Source organism: Schistocerca cancellata, chromosome 1, assembly GCF_023864275.1.
Source record: "Schistocerca cancellata isolate TAMUIC-IGC-003103 chromosome 1, iqSchCanc2.1, whole genome shotgun sequence".
In the NCBI taxonomy this organism is placed as follows: Eukaryota; Metazoa; Arthropoda; class Insecta; order Orthoptera; family Acrididae; genus Schistocerca; species Schistocerca cancellata.
The window spans coordinates 418231631-418247958 of NC_064626.1; the positions used below are offsets into that span (position 1 = coordinate 418231631).

At 38.5% G+C, this 16328-nt stretch overlaps 1 protein-coding gene across 2 annotated transcripts in view; it reads right to left on the reverse strand.

Moving 5' to 3' along the window:
- The window catches only part of LOC126175902 (unconventional myosin IC), a 405132-nt gene that overhangs the window by 67684 nt on the left and 321120 nt on the right, over window positions 1–16328 (reverse strand). For both annotated transcript variants that reach the window (XM_049922966.1, XM_049922974.1), the window contains one exon: window positions 4693–4843. In XM_049922966.1, coding sequence (XP_049778923.1) covers window positions 4693–4818 — 126 coding nt within the window. In that variant the 5' untranslated portion in view covers window positions 4819–4843. The remainder of the gene's footprint in view (window positions 1–4692; window positions 4844–16328) is intronic.

A 16328-nucleotide genomic window follows, 5' to 3' on the forward strand; every position in this document is an offset into this window, starting at 1 on the left:
AAGTGAATATATGTAGTGTGGAGGTAATGTGCATATGCCAAGTTCCTTAAATAAATGTCTGCAGTGTGATCTTGGGTGGGATCCAGCTGTTATTCTGATTATACACTTTCTCTTAATGATGAATTACGCCAAAATATGATGCCAAATGAAAGCAGTGAATGAAAATAGGCATAGTAGGTTAATTTACTGATATGTTTATTACCAAAATTTGCAATAACCCTAATAACAAAACTAGCTGAACTAAATGTTTCAGCAGAACATCAATGTGTTCCTTCCAATTCATTTTCTCATCAATGCATACACCCAGAATCTTTTAATATTTTGCCTTAGCAACAGACTTCTGAATGAAATTTTCACTCTGCACCGGAGTGTGCGCTGATATGAAACTTTCTGGCAGATTAAAACTGTGTGCCAGGCCGAGACTCGAACTTGGGGACCTTTGCCTTTCATGGGCAAGTGATATACCAAGCACTTGCCCACAAAAAGCAAAGGTCCCGAGTTCGAGTCTCGATCCAGCACACGGTTTTTATCTGCCAGGAAGTTTTAATAGACTTCTGTTCAAAGTCTATATTTATCCATGGTGTTACAGAATTTACTGTGCAGCATTGCATATTCTGTGTTTTCTCAAAATGTAAGAGTTCATTTGCAGAGAACCACTTAATAATTTTCTGAAAGACATTATTTATAATAGCTTTGCATCTTCATGGATAGTGTGTGGCAAGTCATTTATATATATTAAGAACAATAAGATACCCAAGGCTGAAACCTGTGGGACACCATTCTTGATACTTCCCTAGTTGGAGGACTCTCGTGATTTTTGCATACTATCTGTAATGTCAATTTCAACATTCGGCATTCTTCCAGTTAAATATGAATGAAACCATTTGTGCACTGTGCCACTCATACCGCAGTACTTAAGCTTATTTAGAAGAATTTCACAATTCTCTCAGTCAAAGGCCTTTGAGAGATCACAAACATATCCCAATGGGTGATGTTCAGTTATTCACAGCATTTAATAATTGATCAGCGAAAGGATATATAGCATTTTTTGTTGAAAATGCCTTTCTGAAAACCAAATTGACAGTTTGTTAGTAATTCATTTTTACAAATATGTGAAGCTACTCTACTCCTGAATACATCACTTTTTCAAAAACTTTCAATAAAGCTGTCAGTAGGGAGACTGCGTTGTAGTTGTCAGCATCAGACCTATCACTCTTTTATGCCATGGTTTAACAATAGCATATTTCAGTCTATCTGCAAAAATGCCCTGTTTCAGTGAGCTACTACATAGGCAGCTGAGAATCCTACTGATGTGTTGGGAACAAGCTTTTAGTACCCTGTGGGAAATGCCATCAATTTCATGAGAGCTTTTACTTTTGAGTGAATTTATTATTTTCATAATTTCAGTAGGTGAGACAGGTTGAATATCAATTTTATCAAATTGCTTTGGTATTGCCTCTTCCACATACAGCCTTGCATTTTCTAATGAACAGCTGGATCCTATTTTCTCTACAACACTTAAAAAAATTATTATTAAAAATATTTTTTACTTCTCACTCTGTGCCAGCAAACTCTTCATTGAGTTTGAAAGAAATAATGTCTTCCTGTGCTCTTGGTTGCTCTTCCTGTGCACTTGGTTGCCCTTTTCCATTTTAACCATATTCCAAATCATTTTAATTTTATTATCAGAGGTGCTAACTCAGACCAATGCACATACAGTGCAGTCGTTTTTATAATGTTTGATTGCTTCTGGATCATTGCTCCTTCTAGCTATAAGATACACTCCCCATTTCCGTTTAGAAGATATTTTTATCCCTTTAATAAGCCATGGCTTTTCAGATGGTTTCTTACAACAATGTTTCATTGTTTTCAAATATACTCACAAAAGTATAAAATAGGTTAAATTTTGAATTATCATTTGGTTCCCCATCTTGTGATACTTTAACATATCTAGTACCTGCCTGTCTGAATTTCTCACAAAACTTAATTTCATTCCATATTGTATCATTGGACGCTGATCTTAGCCTAAAAAGAGATGCTCCCGTGAGTTTCAATGCCCCCACCCCCTAAAAATTTTGCTGTCATCCCAGCCAATTTATCCTTCCCTTTCTGATTGAGACGCAGGCCATGCCTTGTGAAGTCCCACCTACCAATACCATCAACAGGAACCAAACCTATGCCTGACAAAGTAGCCGGCTGAAGCAGCTGACCTAGCTCCATATTGACCCTCCTGACAGAGCCGTTCAAATGGGGCCAATCACATGAAAGCAGGAACCAAGCCAACATTTGTATGGTTCACTGCAGATGCTATTTTTACCAGGTCACACTCAATATTATAGGTCTGATCCCTATCAATACTGTTTCCTGCTCCATCCACTACCACAACATGATTCTGCTTTGTAAAGCCTTGCACAATGATCCTACATCCTTTATCAGTTGGCCAAGACATGCACTGGGCTTGAATAACCTTTTGACCTGGTAACTGTCACCTAATTTTCCCTGCAAACAGTTGCTTTCCTGGTGAAAGTCTGTTGAGTATTAACTACACTTATGTCCACCTAAGCCTCTTCCTTAGTTAACTGAGGTAGCAAGGCAAATCTTTTGTTTGTGCCAATGATGAAATTGTCAGATACTGTTGTCTCTCTGCGGCCCCTATTCCTTGCTACCACTTCCCCCTGCCTTCACCCTTCTCCCATGTTAACCTCACCAGTTCCTCCCAAACACTACCTAGTTCAGCCTGAAGTGCTCTAATCTTCCCTTCCTGTTGAGCTACTATCCTATCCCTTCAACATACTTTGCAATACCATGGAAGAGACCTATTTACTTCCTCAATTCTCATGTCCGATACTGTTCTCCTGAATGGTCTATGGATGAATAAATAAATAAGTTTTCCTACAGTTGATGTTGTCCTCATTAAACAATGGAAAGTCCAGGTTGAAATATCAGTAATTACAAAAATGACAGATTGATACTCACTGTAAACATGACACAGTGAGTTGCTGACAGCACAACAAAAAACAAAAAGACTAGACTCTGCAGTCAGCCCAGAGTGGCCATAGACGGTTGTATCAAATTTCATATACTCTTTTGTCCAATGGAATGATACTTTCCTCTGCTTCTTTTGCTAATGGATAAAAGAGTCCCCATCGTTCAGGTCTCATTTTATTTATTGGGTAGAAATATCCAATTTCTGAATTGAGCTCTGATAATCAGAGCAAATAAAGGGCATTTACTGTTTAATTCTTTGTCAACACTTTTACTGATGGACCACAAGTTCGACTACAAGAAAATGGGGAAGGAAACTGACAGTGACTTTGTTTAAAGAATTGTCACCATATTCATTCCTGGCAGTGATTTAGAAAATTTAAATGACTATGGATGGAGAGAATTTTAATCCCAAATCTCTCAGATATGGTAGATTCTGAAAATACTGTTTCAGTTGTAAGGTTTTCTTTATTATTATTATTATTATTTTTTCAATGCTTAGACGATGACCAGTTTCAATCTATGCTGTAATGCTCAGTTGCGAATGTTTCTCTGGAAGTGTTATTTGCTCACTAGTGTGAGTTTATTAGGCTACCCAATGTGCCTCTTTGTTCTATGAGAGTTAATGACCTTCCATTCCGATAAATATGTATTTAAGTTCATTGAGAGTACACAAACACTCCAATGCCCTTGGTACCATGAGTCATACTGTATCAAAAACAATGAATTTTTATCGTAATTTTATTCAGTGTTAGCTGTAAAAACAACTGCAAAATATTATTGTTTGTACATTGTCAGTCAACAGCACAAGCATTACTGTTAACAATAACTCAAGTGATTCTGTGATGGTCATCATCCTATGCACTTGGTAAGCTATTCATTCAGATCAATACAGGAGATAGAGAACATCAAAATAAACATACTTAGTTATGGTACATATAGTCCCTGACAGCAATTTCTGATGCTAGGGGCTATTTACACAGAAGATAGGTTAGTATGTGAATTACAGCAGTGGCATTCACAGGAACTACTCAAATGCACAACCACTGGTCTGCATGCAATACATCATCGGGTCATTGCTTGTCATGTCCGAAGATTCCTGGCATATCTGCAATGGTACCAACAGTGACAGCAATTCTAGCAACAAGGACTTATTCCATTTTCACAACTGTTTCGTACACAAGCTGCTTCATATGCTCCCAGAGAACGAAATCCTCACACGTGAGGTCAGGTGAGCTGGGTGGTCAGGTCATATGATTACCTCAGCTGATACATTGATTCCCAAAGGGGGCTCTCTGATTATTGCTCACAGGACTGCTGGACTGGGACAGTGCTCCTTCATGCTGGAAGTACATCCTTTGACTAACATTCAGATGCAGATACTCCTGCAGTTCTGGCAACACATGTTCCGTAAACAGAGTAGCTTTGAAAGTCAGCATGTTCCTTATTGAAATACTTTTGTTTTGATGTTCTCTACCTCCTGTAAAAATTTGAACAAGTAGTTTTGTGACACCCTGTATACAGAAACCTAAAGGAAACTGGAAGTTTGAGATCATTGTTATTTCACATGGCAAAATAAGTATGGTTAAGAAAGACTGCTTTCTGCTATCTGTCAACTATCATGTTTATTTACAGCCTCTATACTATAATTTATCTAATTTCCCTGCAATTAGTTTCCAATTATAAGATATATATGATGCTGCTTACATATATAATGTCTTCTTTGAATCGCTTACGCAGATTTTCTACAAAAGCAGATTCACTCTGATAGTCCTCCAAAAGGACGAAGTCCTGTACTCCCACTCTGTCCCTCCTATGCAGATCACGATCCATTGTCCTTCCTCTTGAGTTCTGCTCACTAGAAAGGAAAAGAAAGAAACATGATGAGTGAGTTTATTTGATATTTTTCACACAATACAAAGCTTGGACCATCCAAAACTTGTGCATATATATTTAAAAAAAAAAGCCCATTCTCTGAGAAAAACTGAGCTTATGCTACTTATCAAAAATACAGGTTGTCCTCTGAGGAATAGTCAATATTCAGGGATATGACGGGAACAATCATTCAAAGCAAAAGGTCCTAGTAAAACACAGGCCTTAAAATGCATATCCTAAGAGCTATGAGCACTACTTCACCACTGATACTGTGAAACGAATCTCTTCTACTGCAAGTTTCTTGCTTTCCATGATTTGGGAGGAAGTAGTATGGACCAAAACAAGAAATAAAAGTCCAGTGAATATTGACTCTAAAGTTCATATCTTAACCCTCACAAGATCAAAAGTGGGTTTTGAAAATACTGTAATCTAGTCAGGTGCTTTGTATTTTAAAATTTTGAATAAAAAGTTATGTTTTTAATGAGGTCTTCTAACAGATCCCATAAATGATTAAAATTTCTCAGTTAAAGCTTACACACCAACATCTCCTTAAAAAGTGTGTTGAGTAAAACCATCAATAACTAACTTTTTTTAAATTTTTTTTAAAAGTTTGTGATGATTACAGATAAGTCCCCCCCTCTCCCCCCTGGGGTGTGTGTATGTGTTACTGGAAATGCTTTAGTACTTCTAAGACTGTGCTAAAAGATATTTTCAACTTCTTCAAACTACTTACATATCATTAAAGAGTGGACAGAAAATACTGTCCCCCTCCTCCCTCCAGGTAATACACAGTATTGAAAATATGTTGGTATTATGAGAGTTAGGAGCTATGAGCACTTGTTCAGTAGAAGAGACATGTTTCACAGTAGTGGAGATTAAAAATTGCTCATAGCTCTTAAGATATGCTAAAAATCAATAAAAACAGTCTTGATCACTGTGGCAACAATACTTATACATATCTCGCCCTGTCTGCTGCCACCAGCAGCAATGATGTCACTGTAAGCCTGAAGATGGTCTGAGGAAAGGGGCGAAACCAGCAGCCAACAAATAAATTTAACATTTTATACCAATGCTGTGCTCCAGACAAGAATGCTGTCTAAAATCTAAAGGTGTGTACTTTAGAGCCCAGGTGTGCACTTTAGAGCCCACGTCTGCTAGGCTTTTTGCAGCAAATGATGATTCCTGTCATATCCCTGAATTCTAACCATTCCTCCTGGGGCACCTCTTGTAAGGCATGTATAAGGAATCATGCTGTGTCATTAGTATAGTTTTTAACAACAGCTCACTTTCATAAATTGATTAACATCAAATAATGAGTACAGATTCTGCCACTTAAATCACATAAAAAATTACCAGTCGAGATGCCTGATTCTAAACTGTGAATTTGAGTGCGGTATTGGAGCAAAAATTACTTGGGGGATGCACCAAGCAACCTACTTGAGGAAGCCTACAGAGACAAGTATGAGCAATAGTTTCAAGAAGATCATCATTTAATCAAATGAAACTATAAGGCTCCAGAGACCTTTTCCAGTCTCAAACATGTACGATGCACTATGCAGTTCGAAGTGATGAATGAAAATTTATGCAAGGCTGGGATTTGAACCTGGGTCTCCTGCTCACTAGGCAGATGTGCCATCCACTGTACCATTCTGGTATAAGGACTCCACACAACTGCACGGACTACACTAGCACACCTCCCTCCTCAGTGCAAATTTCCAATAATGACACAGCCCACTTGGTATTTTCCCTAAATTCTAACAGTGAAGAGGCACCTCAAAATTGAATGAAATGGAGGATCCCATCTGCAACCCAGGCAAAGGAGCTTTAATCAAATGAAACTACATGGCGCCAGACACCCTTTAAAGTCTCAAATGTCTGTGATGTAGATATGCATTGTAATTGTTGTTACTGGATCATATCAATAAAAGTCCTCTCTATTATGCTATGGTTAATACTAAGAAGATTAATCTATGTTAAATTGTTGATGATAATCAGTTTCACAGAAAAAGTGAATACAATCATCAAACCTAATTGCATTAGAATGTGCCCAAATTCGACATGTTGCCAGTAAGAAACCAAGATTTTTCTGATAAAAGTGAGAATAGAAAAGAAATATGAAAACAGGACAGAAGAGTAATGAACACACTGTCCCCATAGTATTCTACAATAAGTTAATTCAATTTATGAAATTTTTATGTTCTGATATAAGCGATGAATCTGAGACCAAACATATTAAGTTCAATGAGATCTTTATAAAATCCTACAAAATAACAGACTAAATGTACAAAATGAATCTCAGTGTCTTATGCAAAAAAAAAAAAAAAAAAAAAAAAAAAAAAATAGTCTTGTCTCTGTATGAAAATTTATGTACTGGGAAATTTCCACATTCACTGTTAATGTAGTTGTAGTTGTTGTTTAACTTCACATGCCATGACAATATGACTGCCACCTGAACAGTAAACTTAGAAATTAAGTTATTAACAAATATTTTTATATAGTGATACATCATACGGCTTCATGTCGGCAAAGTCAGAAGAAAAATCCCAATGTTTGGAAATTATGTCTGAATAGGACTTTCACTTCAGACTGCATTACATGCCATAGCTTAGATTCCAATGAAACTATAGATTCCCCTATAATGCTGCATACAGTAGTGGGGGATCTTTCTTAGTGAAGCTTTCTTCAGTTTAATACTTTTAACTGCTTTTCATCCATACAACATTAGCTCAAAAGGAAACACACATAGTAATTACAAAGCTGTAGGTAGATAGCATTAAGTTCTTGTGGATCAGAGTGTGATAGCCTGTCGGCTGTGAGTCTGTACTTGATGATATACCAGGTACACTTGACAGGACAGTTACCTTGCACAAAAATTACTTGTTGAGAGTGAATAATAAAAGCAACAAACTCATCAATAATAAATAACTTCAAGGATCACTGAAGTTCAGGCAAATATCCAGTAGGAAGACTGCATCCTGATGTGACCATCCAGACAATGTAAGAGAAAGCTGGCTTATTTGTAAAGGCAACTCATTTTCCTTATTTCATACTATAATTATGTCACTCATACGCCCATCGCAATCAATACTGATGGATGTTAGTAAGAACACAAAATATATCTAGGCTTAAATAAAGGAGACGTTGCCTAACAAGTTTAATATGACTATCTGACAGACAAATCATCTTCAATGCTTTACTTGTTGTGTGTTGTATCCTCATCCTTTTAAGATGATGTGATAAATAATGAAATGAGGCTCCCATGGCAAGGAATGTAACTGATGGGAAGAGTATTCCATCACCTTTTCTAAGAGCCGCTTAATGAAAATGAAACATTTTTAACATCAAGACATAAGTGAGATAATGTCCAACACAACAACCATATTAGCCCAATTGTTTTGTTTGAATAACATCAGAATAAAGTAGAAGAAATATGGTAACTGTGAAGAGTTATACATTTTTAACGATTTTACTATTGCTGTAATGACAAACTAATGCAGAGAGGAGAATATTTCTGTTTAAAAGTGAATATTATGAGTCCCAAAACTTTTTTCACAATGTCAAAATACACATGAACATCTTCGTTTCAGGATGAAATTGACAGCCAACTAAGTGTTATGGACAGCCGTTGAACAGATCCAGATTCCTTACAAAAACAAAAATCTTTCAATCTCTACTTCTAGCCAAGCACCCCCCATCCCCACCTGTCTCTGTTTAAACTTGTTAAGCTTTTGTTCTGCACAGATTCTTGAACACAGTCTCAAATGTTTCCACCATGCACAAACTGAATTCTAAGAAGATAGACTTTGAGATAAAAGAAACATCCACTGCCCATGTCTCAGAAAAACTAAAGTCACTTATCTTTCAATTTTGGATTAAGGAGAAACAACTTTTATTTGGAAAGTGAAAATAAGGGCTGGTGACAGCCATTTGCATGGTGAAAGAGAACTCACTGGAAACCTGAATCAGAATTCATATAAGTAATGGGTGTCCAGGAAGTAAGGACGAATTAGAATTTTGCGCCATTTTGTCAAATGACAGTTGGCAACCATTATTTTTTCATCTTATGTAATCTGTGATCCTTCCCATTAGTAGCCTGATAGCTTGCGTGTAGTGAGCATTGTTGTTTGATGTTTATTTTCATCTAAAAAGAAAGATGATGAGACTTACCAAACAAAAGCACTGGCAGGTCGATAGACACACAAACAAACACAAACATACACACAAAATTCCAGCTTTCGCAACCAACAGTTGCCTCATCAGGAAAGAGGTAAGGAGAGGGAAAGACGAAATGATTTGGGTTTTAAGGGAGAGGGTAAGGAGTCATTCCAATCCCGGGAGCAGAAAGACTTACCTTAGGGGGAAAAAAGGACAGGTATACACTCGCACACACACAGATATCCATCCGCATATACACAGACACAAGCAGCCTTTGCAGCTTTGTCTCATTTTTCTGGTCTCTCAAGGCTAAGAAGTCAACACTGCAATTGCTTCAACACTATGAAATGGTTATAATTAGGAAACAGCATTATTTAAGAAGGTTGTAACAATTCAGACTATTACTAACAAATATGCAGCTTATACATTTATATTCTCAATCAATTGTCTGAAGTGAGGGATGGGATGACCCACAAAACTGCATTTGGAAATGGATGCTTTACTACAGAGTTGCATGAACACATTTCTGTTGCAACACTTCAAATCAGTGAAGTGCACAGCAGAGTCACTACGTGGAGTACAAAAGACCTTTTGAGGATACTAATATGAAGATACTCTTATTTCAGTGATATGAAAGAGATACACAATCCACATTCAGGGTTCAAAAAATTCTAACTCAATACATGAACAGCAGTTGAAAGTTCAGATGCATCATCCTATGAATGTCTTGGCATTAATTCTAATCAAATGTGAACCATTCTGATGGATTTTTATGAGATACATAAACACTGATAAAAGGATGAGTCCCCTTTCAAAAGATACAACCCATCATTTGCCTTAAGAAATATAGAGAAATCATGGAAACCTAAATATGGATGACCAGACAGGGATTTAACTCCTGTGCTGCTGAATGGAAGTCTAAGAGTTTTACAACTGTGCATCCTCACTTGGTGCTGATTTAGGGAAACTGGTTGTACTATAAAATATTAAGTGCCTACGTTTCTCACCTCAAATAATTTTTGCACGTTAAAGATACTGATAATTTATCTTCTTTTGGGCAAACACTGATCAGTGGTTCATTACATTTATCCAACATATTTTCACAACTTCAGTATCACTAGGATGACATCCACTTACACCTTCACCATGAGAACTACGGCAAGCGATACATGATGGTTATGCCACTCTTGACAGAAGGTGGAATAAGCTTCTGGGTGGCATGACATTCAAGCACTCGCATAAAATAAAAATGCCTATAATCAGCATACTTTTACCCCACAGTTTCTTGTACTGGTCTCATACACATTAACATTCTTTACAGAAAAAAACCTTTTGACTGATGTTAAAAATACCATGGTTCCATAAAAAAAAGATAATTCCCACTCTTTGGTGGCTAATTGTTTTATGAGCCCTTGTTCAATACTGGTCTAGGTGAAATGAAATTACAGTTGTGAAGCAAAAGTTATGTGAAATGAAAAGGCGAGGTGATGTTTCACTGGCGTCATCAGGTTCTGAATGCAGTTACTCGTAGATATGCCAGGTCACATTGTGCACTAGTTGAGATACTGGACTGTATGTGTGAATATTGAATTACAAATCCTAATCCAGCAGTCCCGACTGGTTTACTTCTGGCGCTAAGAGGGAGCAACATAATGGTTTCTGCTGCAAGGTCGCGGTTGATTGCTTTTTCTTGTGTTTGACAAGCACGGGTGGTGGTGTTGTCTTAATGATCCATTTATTTATTTTATATTTTATTTATGTCCTGAAACCTATGACGTGCATATATTATACCCCATGTCGGACAAAGTTTCATTAGTTTAAACACTGTTACACTGAATATTATTTGCTAAGGTTACTTTTTGTGATGTTTGTACAAGCATACTTTACAACACACAAAATTCTTTACATGGGCATTTCACATAATTTTCTTTTGCTAAATGGGATATGCTTAACATTTAATACAATGCAATACAGTATATTTAATGCAATTGGCATTTTTGCTGTCTCATTTTACACTACTTGTATGTACATATTTTCCAGGAGAGAGCTTCTTGGCATCAGATGTGCAGTATATTTACAGATTCAGTTTAGATACTGTGATACTGAGTAAAAACAGTTTTCTTTAAGATACAAAGTTACGGATATTTTAAAGATATTGGTATGTATTTTGTTAATGGCCTTTAAGTGACTTGGCAGCCTATTAAATAATTGTGATCCTGAGTGATCTACAACTTACTTGTACACGGTGGTATAACTATGATTTCTGTGTATGTCACTACTTGATCTTGTTTGGTATTCAGGTACAGATTTATTTTGAATTCCTTTTTTAGCATGCTCTTTATTACATACATAACAACCTTGATGGGGAATGTATGCGAGCGTAATACACTGCTCTAACTGTTTCTAATAGTTTCAGCACTTGTTTTCTATACAGTTCTCACTGCATAGGTCGTTTTGGATAGTTAAGAATTTAGGGATATGATGTGGGATTTACATTTAAGATGCCTTGTAAGTAAACGCCACGAAATTTTGTTTCAGTGACACTTAACTTTTTGGTTTCCCATAAATGTATTTGGTTTTAATGGATTTTATTTTGCTGTGTGCGGATGTGTATTGTGACTGTTTTTTTGAGAGTTTATTAGTAGCTTATTCCTCACAAACCACTCTGGAATCTTTTCATTTATGACTTTCGCATACAGACTAGGAGCTTTTTCATTTTCACCTTCAATCAATACATTGGTGTCATCTGCAAACAGGACCAGTTCAGAGTGTCGAACATGTTAAGGGAAGTCATTTATGAAAACAAAGAATATGAAAGTACCTAAAATTGAGTCTTGTGGTACACCATGGATTAATGAGAAAGGTTTTGAGTGATAAGCTTGGAGTTCATTTTTGCCATATGTCTGATCTCTGTTATTTGAGAGCGATTTTCTAACTAGAGTTTCACCTACATGTTTTTCAGCCCTCTTTCTTAGAAGAATTTCACGATATATTGGATCAAAGGCTTTGGCTGATCCCTAACCAGCCTCTCTTAGCGACCTATTTAAGAGGAGACTCCAAGAGGTAAGTTACATACACTGCACAACCGGAATGGCGCACTGTCAGAAGTGTGTTACATGTTTTGGGTTTCCTGCAGGCACAATTCATTTGCGATACGGATAACAGTTGCATCATAGTGTGTGCTCGAAATGGCGCAGCAACTAGAGACTTACACCAGAGATACAGTACGAGACAGTACGATTCCTGTGGGAAAACCATCTAAATTGCATACAGATTCCCTGTGAAATTATGGCAGTACATGGACCAGCCATAGTGAAATGGTACCAACAATCTGACCAAGGTCGCACAGGCGGCGTGGGTGATTCTGTTCGGGAAGAAAGGCCATTGACCACAGACGACAACGCCCTGGCAATTGAGGAACTGATTTCCAGCAATCGCGGACATTGCTCTGCAGATGCGCATCTCAAAAGGCAGTGTCCATTCCATCGTGCGAGATCGTCTGCAGTATAGGGAACTGCCCTCACGCTGGCTTCCGCGATCATCCTATCTGCACACAAACGCGATTTGGTTTATTGCGTCCCTGAACTTTTTTGAGCCTTACTACAAGAAGGCAATTATTTTCTAGGCCGCCTCATTACGGGTGGTGAGACGTGGGTCAGTTATTTCACACTTGCAACAAAGAGCATGTATGGAATGGACAAACATCTCTTCACCTCCGCGGATAAAATGCAAATTTGTACCGTCAGGAGGGAAGGCTGTGAACAGTCCTCGGATCTACAATATTACCGAACCGGAGTAAAAACTTTATAGTGGTGCCCCCCCTCCCACCCGTATGTTTGAGATATGACGTCAAACATTTCGATTTTTTTTTTTTTAATATGTTCACTTTGTAGCGCACTTCTTTCTAAAGAGTTTGATACATAAAACATGATATATAAAACATGTATACGTTCCTGGAAAAGTTAAGACATGTTATTCGGTCTTAAGTGGGGTAAAGTGCAGTGCCACGCCTCTTCACACAGCATTCTTCTATCGCACGTCACTGTATTTCGCTTTGTGGAATTCAAACCTATAGTTTTTAATGGAAGCCAACAAACCTATATTCAGAACTGTGGAAATTAAAATGTCCTATGGTGCCTCTCCTGTTCCCAGGCGGCCTTTTTACATCCTACCCGCCCTTAACGGTCTCACATCTAATATTAGGTGGGATTATTTGTGACATGAAACTGAGTACAGGAAACTCAAAACCAGTATAGACAAGAGACAAGCAAGACAGAACGCATTTCTTCGATTTTTAGGCCCGAGCACTTTTTTTTCCCTCTCTCTAATCTTGCTACACGACGCGTTTTCCTTTCTGCGAAGAACTTATTACCTCATCAAAGTTGTCAAACGTTTTGCTACATGAAAAACCAAAATGTCGTTGTCTAATACTGAAAAATCTGTTAATACGAATAGTACCAAAGACTGGCGTGGCTTCTGGATTTCTTTCCGCCTATTTTGTCACTGTCTGCTAGATATAACGAAAGAGGCATTTTTTCTAATACTGCAGCAGATGTAACATACACCAAACACGCGAGACTGTTTTGGCACAAATGGTCATTTTTATGTATCTCATTTACATAAATAACATTACAGAACATAACTCACGAAGTATCAATATCAAATGCCCACGACAGGCAAAAGGTTTTATGTTAGGAAATAGTGTCACATTTCGTTCATATTCCCCAGTTTTTCAAACATAGATCCCGATGTTATACTACGAAATTTTTATATGAATTTGGAATAATAATCTTCCACATGATGCGTGTAATGTCCCCGTTTCTTCTCCTCCTGCGTTCTAACAATCTTGTGGTCACTAATTATGTAACTATTCGTGCTATTGTCAAAACTTATTCTCCAGTTAACTTCACTAACACTGCCAGAACCGCCGGTTCAGTTTTCTCGCGTTTATTCTCTGGTTACCCATTTTTAAGTGTTCGTACAACGCGTTTTCCGCGCTATTCCGAGAATAGAACTGGCCGCGCTTTGTGAAGAAAGATTTTCTTCTTCAAGAATATGAAATTGCCGCCCGGGGCATATACCCCGGTTTGTTTGTCCCCCCCACGACAGATCAGGGCCTGTCTGTGAAGGAGTTGCGTACACAGCATTTATGGCAACGGCGTAGCCATTACCGCCTATTCGTACTGTGCAGCACTGACATTGGTCTCGCAGTGCAATTAAGAATAAGTCGCGTGAAAATTAAGCAAAGGAATCCGTGGCTGTTAATTGAATGTAAATAGACGAAACTGCAACCCGTCACTTTTTTTGAATTGTTGTTTATTATGCTATGAACCCGGTTTTCGAACCTTTCCAGCCATGCTGGATACCAACAAAGTTTCGCTATTACAGTGAAAATGCACATAGATTGTGTAAGAAGTGAGTTACACACACCTCGCCATCAAAATGAAAGCCGCACATACTGACGTAGTAAGTACAAAAGTAAAATTTTGCATCCATGTACACAGATAAACAATACTCGCGGCGAAACATTAAAGCATATTCCATCTTCTTGTCACAGAGCCAGTACCCAGCACTATGCTAGAAATAGTGATGTAACTTACAGAAAACCATTTGAAGAGGAACCTGAAAAGGTTCGAAAACCGGTTCATGGAATAATAAATAACTGTTCAAAAAAGTGACTGGTTGCAGTTTTATGTATTTACAAAAGGAATTGTTCTCTCGCACGACAATTCAACATTCGAAACTGTGCGTACAACCCAAGTTCAGCTCGAACGTTTTCGATGGGAAGTTTGCAATGATCTTCTGTACATTCTAGATCTTACACCATGCGAGGCAAGCTTGGAGGACATCCGCGAGGGAGGGATCTGCAACTGCCAACGATGAGGACGTCCACGTTCGCGAATGGCTCCGTGACCAAGGAATGGATTTCTGTCCTCGAAGAATTGAACGATTGTTTTACAGGGACTTGTGGACTATGTTGGAAAACAATGACATGTCTGAAGTGTAGTGCTGCATTCAATAAAAGTTATTTGGCCTGTCTTAATAGTGAGTACACTTTTTAAGTCCCCTCGTAGTTTCTTGAATTCTAAAACTGTTCCAAATCCACGTCACGGCCTTCAGTAACGTTGGATTTGGAGGTGCCTTGCTGGACACCTTGATGGTAAACACGCTGCAGAGAAGTGCTCCGTTATCGCAGTGTGGGCTATCTGGCGTCAGGAAAATTACTGGTGACGCTATCTCGGCTCATGGGCGTCACATAGGGCGTGAAAGAGTCACTGTTGCTGAAGTGTCATAATAATTAAGCCACAGCAGCCTACTTTCTGTGGCCCATAGGCACGGGCGGATTAGGGGGGGGGGGGGGTGTGACGCCGCGCTCCCCCCCCCCCCCCCCCCCCCGAGGGTTGAAACTAAAATCAAATGGTAATCTGCGTTAAAGTTGAGCACGGGAATTTAGGGTCCTGGTCAGTGGACTTGGTCATTCGATTCAGAATTCCCCAATACACCTTACTTTGTGTGCCCGAGAGAATGTACCAGTGACTCCTGTTCGAATTGTGGGCCCCAAATGTTAGCAGGGCTTCCCAATCTGCCGCAGCAGCACGCACTTCGCGTTTCCTTTAGGGCACTATCCGCTTTGCCCCCATTATTCTCATTGCTACTATTGTTAGACTGCTTGTCCAGAATTAAGGAGCACATACAAACAGTCTGGGCGCCTTCACGAGGCTTTCCTGCAGCGCCCGAGCCTCCACACAGTGTGGCGCGGTACGTCGCCATTGAGAAGAACTACCAGCTTTGTTGGTGTGGTTACTGCTACTGCTACGCTGACGTCACGTGACGGCTTCATAGGCTGCGATCCGAGGCTTGGCCGGTCAAATGATTGGAAACAATGTTCCGCGAGCGGAAGCTCAGTGTTTGTCTTGACGGTGAGGAGTTTTTCAGTTTTGTACGACGACATGAATCACCGTCATCTTCAGGTGGTAAATGGATCATAATAAATAATGAAACTAAATTAGTTTAACTGTATTTATTTAGGCAGCGGAAAGTGATCTTGCATGGATAGACGTACTAGTTGATGTAATGAGTCCTCCTGAGCGAATGATAGTGTATAGTACATTCAAAACTATGGAATGATGTACCTGCAAGTAAGCTTTGAGCTACTGTAACGATGTAGTATCACTCCCACCGTTTACATTGTACATCTTTGGAGGTATTAGTCTCAAATACATTGTTTTGGTAACATAATTAATACGGATATTGGATTTTTGTTCCTACTACGTTTGTTTAAAAACGAGTATCACTGTGAATTGTATTGAAAA